Source organism: Brugia malayi (assembly GCF_000002995.4).
Source record: "Brugia malayi strain FR3 genome assembly, contig: Bm_v4_Chr4_scaffold_001, whole genome shotgun sequence".
In the NCBI taxonomy this organism is placed as follows: Eukaryota; Metazoa; Nematoda; class Chromadorea; order Rhabditida; family Onchocercidae; genus Brugia; species Brugia malayi.
In genome coordinates, this window is record NW_025062478.1 from 13,339,772 (window position 1) to 13,350,925 (window position 11,154).

The window sequence follows — 11,154 nt, forward strand, 5'->3', positions numbered from 1 at the left end:
TAGCAAGCTAAGCTAGCATAAATAAAATGCTCAAAGATAGCATAAAATGTTCATCCTATCTTGACATTATCTATATTTCATAGTTGAAAACATGTATACTTGAAAATATGCACGAATAATGGTGACAGATGTGACACATGATGACATATATGTGTATATACTTGAATGATTCATATTTCGATATCAAATTAATATTGAAGTAATTAAAATTAACTTCATTTTTTTTTCTTCTAATCAATGAAATTGTTAATGAATTCAACTATTCACTTGATAAAAGTTAATGTGACAATTTTGCATTAGAGTTGATGTAAAAATAATTTTTTGATATATATGTTGTGATGGGTGTGTTAAAAAAAAAGTGAAATGATTGTGTATTTTTTTTAAAAATGAAAAAGCCAGTTTGAAAGGTAAGTATTTTTATTGCTACCAAAATATTTTACCCATCTATTAATTCAAACAATTTCTAAAATATTACCAATCTATCATCATTGCATCAATTTTCATTATAATAAATGTTTTTCTTTTTTTTGAAAAAAAGAAATAATATATATCATTTTTTCTTTCTATTTTAACTGACCATTGAAAATTTTAACTAATTTAATTGAGAAATAGAATGATAATTGATAATAATATATTGATTAGTTATAATAAAAATTTTTGCATATTTATTAAATTATTAAAATTTTTATTTCATTTTATTACATTTGCAAAGTTTTAACTTTTTTATTATATAGTTATGTGTAATTTCTTTATTTTCTCATTTATTCAATAATATTGACAAATTCTACTTTATATTAGATAAAAAGAACAGAGAAAGAGAAGAGAGAGAGAGAGAGGGACAGAGAGAAGATTAGATTATGTAATCTAGGAGAGAAAAACTGTCATTCTTGTTTACCTGATCCTAAATTTTAACATTTTTAACAGTTGTGTAATTATTATAAGTTATAAGCTAGTATTCTTTTCTTTTTTTTCATTGAATTAGCTGAGTAGTAGTAGTAGTATGCTTAGTACTAATTGAATTCTTTATATTTTAGTCAATAAACAAAGAATTGTTGTCAAGTTTTTTTTTTTTTTTTTATTTTATTTTCATCTATTTCTTATTTAATAATATTTATTAATATTTATGTATTTGTTTTTTTTTTTAATATTTATTAATAATTATGTATTTATGTACAATTGAATAGTTATGCAATTTTTTTTAATTAACATATTTATGCTTTCTATATCTAATAATTCATATATTTATGTATTAAAAAGAAAAGAAAAGATGGCAAATTTATCAAATTTAATGAACACTTAACGATTTAATGTTATTTCGAATTGATTAAATACAAATATTAAAATTATGTTATATAAATATGTGAAATAATTGTTAGTTATCATTATTCATCAGAAATTTTTTTTTCTTTTTGCATTTTTCAAATTAAACATTTTAATTTGATGCTATTAGTCATCTCAAACAAACTTTTCTCATCACAATTTGATGTTTTTTTTTCCTTTCAAAATGTTTGAAAAATGAAATGAAACAATGTGTCTTACAGTTAGATTATTCATTTTTTTCTCTTTTTCTGATTACTTTTCTATTTCATTTCTAATTGCATCAATTAAATTTTCTATTTTTTTATCAAAAATTTTTTTCAGGATCAATAAGTAAAGTATATTGTAGCGTAATGGTAGAAATGTTGAAAATTATGGATTATAAACATATGAAATTTTGCTTTTTGTTTATATTAATTTGGATAATTGGCAATAATTGGTAATTAATTTATATAATTGTAATTTTCTACTTATTATTTACAAAAAAAAGGAAAAAGAATGTTGCCTAAAATATATTGTTAGAACTTTTTTTTGTGATGCATAAATATGATTTTTATACTGAAATAATGTTAAAAGTGAGATATTATTAACGAATGTTAGTTTTAGTTCTATTATCAAAAAATTACGATAACTGAAAAGAATAATTTTAAATTAATTCAAATTGTTTTTAAATCAAACAAATCAATGGTCGACAATATTCTTTCTTATTAATAATAAATCTTAGCTTTTATTATATAGACATTATCATTCTCTCTAACTGATAATTTAATTAATAATAATAAAATCTATTTGAATCATAAATCATTATTCCTGGAATTCTTTTTTTTTTTTTTGAAATTTTTTTTTTAGCTTTCCAAATGATTGTATGGCTATAAAAGATCGTGGATATCGTTGTGAAAATGATACAGAATCAAAAATTATGGTAAACAATGATATTTTTGTTTGTAATAAAAGTTTTTTAAATAATTATAATACTTATTTTTTCAATTTTTTAAATTATATCTATTAGTGTTATGTAATTAAATGTCAATAAAAATAAAAGGAGAAAAGAAAAGAAACAAAAAAAAGTTTTTAGTTCTATTTTGATAATGAAACAGAACAGTGCTTACCATTTTTATACGAAGGTTGTGGTGGCAATGAAAATCGTTTTTCAAATATTGAAACGTGTAGAATAAATTGTATTCCACGTAAGTGTTTTTTTTTTTTTTTTTTTTTAGTAAAATTTTTGATTTCTTCTTAAAAAAAAAGAAATTTTTTTTTTTCGAATTAAATTAAAATAATTAATAAATGATATAATGTATATATTAGAAATTACTTACATAAGCAATAAAAAAAGTTGATCATTTTATTGATATTTAAGTAATTTCTTTAGATTAATTGGACGATGCGATATTTGGCTTGCTAGGCTTATCAGTGCAACTTTATGCAAATCGAAGCAACAACAACTGACAATTTCAGAAGATTATGGATGGTGCGCAATGAAAGGAAAAGCTTATGAGGATAATGAGAGTAGTACGGTGATCTGTTCTGGGCCAAGTTCCGATCAATGTCCTGAGAAATACATTTGCAGACATCTGGCATTCTTTGGAATTTGTTGTCCAAAAAAAACTGAAGGTAATTAAAGTGAAATAACAAATTTATTTTCTTTTTTAAAATAATATTATTATAATTTAAAAAAGAAAAGATTAGAAATATTATTAAGTTTTTTTTTTTTTGTATAAAAATTTTTGTTCTTGAACAATATTAAGTATTAATAATGAAAAATAAAAATTTATTGCAGAAATGTTTGCAAAAAATTTCAATCCATCGTGTACAAATGGAAATTTGGTGAAATTTACAAGTACTGATGATAGTTTTAATATAACATTACTTGGAAAGAGTTGCAGTGATCAATTCTGTCCAGAAAATAGTAATTGTTTTCAACAAGAAATATTTGCTTATTGCTGTCAATAATTTTTCTTTTTTAATTTTTAAAGCATTTTTTTATTTTATTATTAATTCATATGTATATATAATATATGTGTATATAAACATACTATTTTATTTTTGTATTTAAATCATATAAAATTTATTATCTAATGCAATTATTTCATTTTATTTGTATCATAAATATCATTTGTAATATTTTCTTGTATTTTTCGATAAATAAATTTTTATCTCAAAAAATAACATAAATAGTTTAGCATTTAAAAAAAAAAAAAAAAAAAAAAAAAAAAAAAAAAAACGAAAAAGAAATTTTTTTTTTTTTGAATCAAATTTTTTATAAAATATAAGAATGAAACAAAGATGAAAATGACTAATTTTCTTAGCTAAATGTTTATTAATTATTAAATATATTTATATAAATATATTCTTAATTAAATGTATGTTTATTTTTATCATTTTCTTATAGTTTATTACCATTTTTCTACAACATAATTTGTTAATTTAATATTCTCTATTTTTAAATAATATATTATTTACACATACTATTGAGCCTTTTGTTAAAAAAAAAAAGAAGAAAATATGCATACGCTATAAATTTTCTAAATTTCTATTCTTACCTTTTCATTTCAACTGATATTTGTTACACGTTAATGAGATCACATTAAATTAATACTTTTATTCAAATTATTCTATAGAATATGACGTATATTAGTTTTATAATTTGTACATTTTGACGTATTGTTACGTACTTGACGTTTGACATGTACTTAGCATATTAGTCTTATAGTTGGTATTTACTTGATGTATTAGTTTTATAGCTACTACGTATTTTAGTGTATTAGTCTTTTTAGTTATTACTTCGCTTCCTCAAAATTAAAAATAAAAAAAAAAATTTTTTTAATTTAAATGAAACATTCTATAAAAGAGTGAGTAATTGCAACTTAACGGCATTTTTTCTCTTTTAATGTAGCAATAATCTGATAAATTCAAATGTTCATTGATCAGTTAAATTCAAATATCTTTCCCAAATGAATTAACATTAAAAAAAAAAAAATGAATTTAATTATCTAATTAATAGCAATGAAATATGACATGAATGGATACTATGAAGTAATTCAACAATGGAAAGTAAAAATGTAATTGAAAAAGTCAGAAAGCTAACATTTGTTATACTAACTTACAAGTGTTTACTCGAAAAAGCGACTATTACTTCAATTGATTAAGCCAATAAATCTTTTCGAAAAGTTTTTTTTTTTTATTTTTATCTTTTGATAACTAATAACCATTTAATTCAATGCTTATTTTAATTAATACCATCACAACAGGTAATCATTTATAGATATGCTTTATCAATTAATTTAAAAGATTACAATAATTTCAAATGAGTTAAATACAAAAATGTAAAAAGCAAAAAAAAAAGGAAAAAATAATTATCATCGTCTTTCTAAGCGAATCGGAAAACCTTTACTTGGTTTTAGTGTAAATTCCGGTATTGGTCGATTTTGCACTTCCGGTAACATTGAAATAACTCGATAACGTCGCAAAATATGGGCCAAAGTTACAACCAACTCCAAATTAGCAAATTTACTACCTGAATTAAAAACAATTTATTATATATCAACAAATAATTTACAGATCCAAAAAAAAGATTTTTTTTTTTGCTTTCTTTAAAATATGTGATACTAAGAAAAGATTAACAGTCTGTTCAGATATAAGATAAAAATTATAGTTTTAAAAAACAAACATAATAAAAGCTACAGTTACTTTTATTAGTCAAAAATTTTATATTCAGTATATTTGATATGAAAAAAGTATAGAATAAATGAATTTCAATTTAATTTGATTAAATTATATTTTACCTATACAGTTTCGAACACCTGCAGAAAATGGTACAAATGCGAACGGATCACGTTTTCTCACTTTATCCGGCGCAAAATGCTCGGGATCGTATTCCTCTGGATTATCATAATGCTGAAGTAATGAAACAGTTATTATCAAATGATAGCAACTGTTTGGTATACACGGAAGTTTTAAATAATCTCATGCATATATCACGTCATCTCATCTACACATCACGTCTTCACACGTGCACATATCACGCCATCGTTGTATGAAGGAATCATTGCGGTATCATTGCGGAATAATTTATGAAGTAGTCATTTTAGCTTTGATAATATTGTACGGAATCCGCATTCATTCCGCATATGTCTCATTCAAATACTTACCTTTGGGTCTCGCATGATAGCAAACGGTGATATACAGCAGGTAATACCTGCTGGTATCGTATAACCACCTGAAGATAATGTTTTACTGTAACATTAAGCAAATTAATTATTGGCTAAGCAATTTAAGTCACTAATTTATAATTTAAGTGAAAAAAAAGTGATTTAAAGCATACAGAGATCAATTTCGATATCGATTTTCCTGGCTATAACAATGATATTTGGTGTGATACGACCTGTCTCACATATACATTGGAAAAGATATTTGAGTTCGTTGAAATCATCCATTGTAATGTCACGTCCGGTATCACCTGTGAGTTAATATTCATTTAATAAATTCTTATCAATGGAAAAAAGATAGAATATCAATCTTATCAACAAAAAATAATTGATAAGATCACTGATAACATCGCTATGATTATTTCAACCAAAAAAATTTTTAATAATAATAAAAATAAAATGAATAAATAATAACAAAAAAGAAAGTGATGAATGATAATGATAATGCACCAATAACATTTTTGATTTCTTGATAAACTTTTTCCTGATAATGTTGTCGATGTCCTAATGCAAATAGATTAAAACCAATTTGTGCTGATACTGAATCACTTCCTAATAATAGATTTAAAATTTTAATTCAAACACTAAATTATATCATAAATGAAAATGATAGATTAATATATAATCAATCAGAATATGTATAATAATAACAATAAGAAAACAAAAAAAAAAAAAGAACAAAATAACATTAAATATATCATTTTTGATTCAATTATTACAGCATTTCTTTCATTTAATTTTATTAATTAACCTTAGAAAATTTTTTATTTTAAATTAAAATATTAATCAAAAATTTGTTACCAGCAACCATAAACATATCTACTTGTCCACGGATATCTTCATCAGTTAAGTTATACTTATCACGAACACTGAAGAGTAGATCCAGAAATGTTAATTGCTTCTTACCACTAGCTGATAATTCCTCAATAGATGGCTGATTATTAAATTCTTCCCATTCCTTTTTTTTTGCTGCTATTATCTAAAAAAGTATTAAATTTTTCTTAAAAAAAAAAAAAAAAAAAAAAAAAATTAAAATAAAAAAATATTAAAATAGAGCAAATTCAAATGCTTATCAAAAATTTTCAGTTTAACACTTATTTGGAGCAAAAAATTTGCTTAAAAACACACATTTTCAAAATGCTAGAAGAATAAATTAACTTTTAGTCTTATCGATTAAAGTAATTTTACTAATTTAATAATACTACAAAAATCATATAATAATATTTTTTTCTTTTTCTTTTCTTTAACAAACATATTTAGTTTTTTTTTTTTTTTTTTTTCTTTAACAAAAAACATATTTAGTCAAAAGAAAGAAGAAAAATCAGATTTAAAAAAGTTAATGTAATCAAATTAATGCTTCATTCTTGATTCTACTTGAAAAAATTTTTTAAATTTCAAAGTGAAAAAAAAAATGAAAAATTAAACTTTTAAATTTAAATAATATTATATGATATGTCAAAATCAATTAATTAGCAATTTAGTCAGCAAAAAAAAGGATAAAAAATTAGATTCAAAAAAGTTAGTATAATAAATTTAATACTTCATTTTGGTTCTATTTGAAAAAAAATTAAATTTTTAAATTTAAAATAATATTAATTAAAGTATTAGCCATACTTGACTTGTTAACTTTTTGCATATATTACAATAATACTCTAATTTTTGATCATAACCAGAAAGCCAACGAATAGCTGCAAACCAATACAATGGATATCGAATTCTTGCCCACATTAAATTAAAAACCATCTCTAACGCTTCATAGTACTGATCATTATTACAACAGTTTTGTGCATCAATACTAATACCCATTGTTGTTTCTAAAATAGATCACAAAAATTACATTTGAAAGAAAAAAAAAAGATGAAAATTAAATTTTAAATATTAAAATATTAGCATGAAGTTGATAAATTGATAAAATGCTTCTTAAATTTACATTATTAATTATAAAAGTATTATTAATATGATAAGAATATTTTGCTAATTTAATTAAAAATTAAATTGAAATAGATATTTCTGCATATCAATCAAATGCACCATTTATTTATTCTCTTGTCTAATGTTAAAATAATACGAAATGTTAAAATTATAATTTTAGTAAAGTTTTTTTTTTGTTTATAAAAAAACAAAAACAAACCAGCAACAACATCCATTCCATAACGTCTCAAATATGGTAACAAATCAAAAGTTTCATTCGTATCACAATACTTATCTAATTTTTCTAGCAAATTCTAAAATCATTTATTTAAATTAAATTTAAATTTCATTTAAAAAAAAAAAAAAACTTCTAGTGCAGTAAAATATTTTCATATTATTAGGTTAAAAAAAAAAAAAAAAAAAACAAATGCTATCATCCATATGTCACTTCATTTATGTTTTATCGCCTTCTCATTTCCTTATCACTAATCTTATCATCAATATCACTTCAAAAAAAGAAAAAAGAAAACAAATCTTTGTTTGTTCATTAAATATTTCCACATGCTTTCGTAAAATATTGAAGTGAAATGCCGATGTTAGCATTCGTCTTGCTTTGAACCACGTTTCACCTGATCTATAAAATTTTGATAAGTTTCACATTTCAAATTATCATTTCAATTATTATTTCTTAGCATTATGAATGTTTATCTTTTCAATCCATATACCTTTAATCTTTAATCTGAAGCTAAATTTGTTATTTTGGTTTATGATGTATTCATTTCTTTTTTTTTTTTTTTTTTTTTTTTGATTTTTGTTGATTTTGCTATTTTGAAAATTATCTTTAAAAATTTTATGATCGATTTGTGAAAAAACTTACGCAGATAACAATCCATCACCTACTAATCGCTTAAAAATATCATAATCATCTGATTTACTGGTCAATTTTGTATTTTCAAATATTACCTACAATGAATGAATTGAAACGAATAAGTAATAAAGGAAGTTAAATAAAGTAAAAATCATATAAATGTTATAACTAATAATTCAAAAATAATAATAATAACTATTATCTTTTATTGCATATTTAAAGAATCAATTCCTGTATTTTTGAAAAATTTTATAGATGAAATTTTGCAAATTAAAAAATTGAAGAAAATAATAAAACCTTAGCACTTGTCGATCTAGCCAAAAATAACATTGGTCTTAATCCAAACCAAAAGCATACTATTCCGTGATCATTCTGATAAGCATACTTTCGAAAGATAGCTTCCATTTGATAAGTAAATTCTGAACAAATAATATATTTAGCAATTATATTAATGTATTATTATATCAGAATTTTTCATCAAATTCTCATAATCACTATTTATAAGCTACGATATTTAAACGAAACAAAAGTTTTTTATCCAATTTTCTATTCACTATTAACATTTGGACTAATTAATGTTCATATAGTCAAGCTCATATTAATAATTCAGATGTAATAAACAAGTTAATCTAACTAAACTAATTAATAAAGTGTGTTCATATACAAAAATCTAACTTATTAATTATCAATTGTTTTTTATTACAGTATACAAATGACAATTTGCATTAATTATAATTTAAATTTACGTTCGCTGTCCATTTTAAATCGTAATACTTCTCCAAGCATTTCTAATAAAGTAGGTCCTGGTAATTGATTGACTAATCTGATGAAGCGCCATTTTTCTTTTATCTTTTGTCTAATTTCACTTCCATATCTTATGATTAAGATTAATGTAATAATTAGCATTAATAATTGAACAATTAGCATTTCTGAAAGTCATACAAATAAAGTAATAATAACAAGCATTGTATTAGCAATCGTATTTTAATTAGCATTGTTATTAACCACCGTGCAATAATTATCACTGCACTGGCTACAGTATTATAATTAGCATTGTATTAGCTATCGTAATTTTACCTGTTCTTCAAAAAAGGACAAAATGCTAACTTTTTTCTGATTTGTTTATTAACAAGATGAATTTCTAATGTTTATATTATTGATTACATAAAAGTTGCTAAATGAATAAAAAGGTAAGTTAGCCAAAGTGATACTAACATCTCTTTCGTTTTGACCAACGCAAATTAATTCGCAGAGTTCGATTTTACTTTCTTTCTTCACAGAGTAAAAAGAAAAAAGAAATATTGGCAAATAATACATTCTATCATCAAAATAATTTATCAATTCATATTATAAAGAGCACTTAGTACAATTACTGCTAATTGTTAGATATTTGTTATTAAATATTAATTCTCAGCGATTTATTATTTTTTTCTTTTTTTTTTTTTTGCTTAAAGATTTTTCTTTTCTTTTTTTTTTTTTTATTTCATAATTAAAATGATAACACAGTAAGAAAAGATTAAGGAAATTAAATGAACAGATTTCAATTTCAATTCTTTCTCATAATGTGGATAGATAGATAGATGCACACTACTGAGAAAGCAAGCGCTAATAGAAACAATAGGAAATTTCCGCCTTTAAGAATTTGGGTGTGATTAACTGATCGAACAAATTCAAAAAGTTTCTTTAAATTAACTGCGCAATGAATTAATTGACTAGGAAGATGAATAGCATTGATGGGCAATTGTCTAATACACGATGGGAAGTAAAAGTGGAACGTGACGTGATGGGAGGTAAAAGTGAAACGTGACGTGAAGCACGTAAAGCGGGGAGCTGATATTTATCATAATATTTTACAATATAATCGCAAAGTTATGTTAAAAAGATGTCAAATGTAAAAGTAAGCAAAAGTGCTGTAATTAACTGAGAGATCGATTCATTAGATAGAATTTTCATCTTTCTAAAAATTCAATGTTACGTTTAGAAGATGCATTGTGTCAACTATACTTGGCCAATAATAAGCAAATTAGTGTTGCAAAAACGGTACGTGATCACATCTAAGTTTGTTAAACTTAAACTGCTTGTAATTAACGATAAGATAATTAATTATTTGAAAACATTAAAAGAAATATAATTCAAAATTAGTTAATTGCAAAAAATTTATCTATTACAGAAGACTTCCATTCATTGAAACACTCCATAAGAGCTTCAATAAAGTTATATTAGTTTGTATTAAAAATTCTTTTAATCTTTCATTACATTTTGTTTTTTACTTTACAATTTTGATTTTCATTTAATCAAATAATATATTTTCTCTCTCTGTTCCATACTTTTCTCTCCCTCTCCCTCTCTTTCTCTTTCTCTATCTTTCTCAAAAAATAATCAATAAATAACTTTGATGAACGATCAAAGTAATAAAGTAATGATGTAAAGTAAAAGTAAAAATAAGTGTCATAAATGATGAAATTTCAATTACTGGTTGTGTTCAAAATGGAAAGATCAGTTGAAAGTCATAAAGAAAAAAAAAAAAATTGAAAAAATTTTGAAACACTTATAAAAAGTACAGTATATCTATCGCTATCATTTATTTTTTTTTTTTTAAAGAATTTTCAAATAGCTAAAAATTTAATATCAATCATTCTATTAGCTCTTTTGAAGCTAATTATTATCATTTTTATCATATCATTCAAATCTTTTAAGAAAATAAATTTGCATGAAAGTGTTCAAGGAATTTTGAATGATTTTTCTAGAATTTTTTTTTTTTGAACTATAAGAGGATTTTAGTTTGTTATTTTGGAAAGATTTTTTAAAAAAGAAAATGGCATAAAAATTTTTTTCTGACTTTTTTTAAAC

The 11,154-nt window shown here is 22.5% G+C and overlaps 2 protein-coding genes across 2 annotated transcripts; one reads left to right on the forward strand and one right to left on the reverse strand.

The window, feature by feature from the left end:
• Nucleotides 1-1,679: 1,679 nt before the first annotated feature.
• Bm1713 (Uncharacterized protein) lies at nucleotides 1,680-3,270 on the forward strand (the record flags this gene model as incomplete). Its single annotated transcript, XM_043082613.1, has 5 exons — nucleotides 1,680-1,756; nucleotides 2,167-2,239; nucleotides 2,393-2,504; nucleotides 2,776-2,931; nucleotides 3,098-3,270. The coding sequence occupies 5 exons, from the start codon at nucleotides 1,680-1,682 to the stop codon at nucleotides 3,268-3,270; spliced, it is 591 nt and encodes a 196-aa protein (XP_042938547.1).
• Nucleotides 3,271-4,676: 1,406 nt separating this feature from the next.
• Nucleotides 4,677-9,090, reverse strand: Bm8265 (Uncharacterized protein; the record flags this gene model as incomplete). Its single annotated transcript, XM_043082614.1, has 12 exons — nucleotides 4,677-4,834; nucleotides 5,103-5,214; nucleotides 5,469-5,536; nucleotides 5,642-5,776; nucleotides 5,976-6,077; nucleotides 6,327-6,504; nucleotides 7,140-7,339; nucleotides 7,657-7,750; nucleotides 7,998-8,070; nucleotides 8,314-8,399; nucleotides 8,602-8,723; nucleotides 9,051-9,090. 12 exons carry the CDS (start codon nucleotides 9,088-9,090, stop codon nucleotides 4,677-4,679), a joined length of 1,368 nt encoding a protein of 455 aa, XP_042938548.1.
• Nucleotides 9,091-11,154: the final 2,064 nt, after the last annotated feature.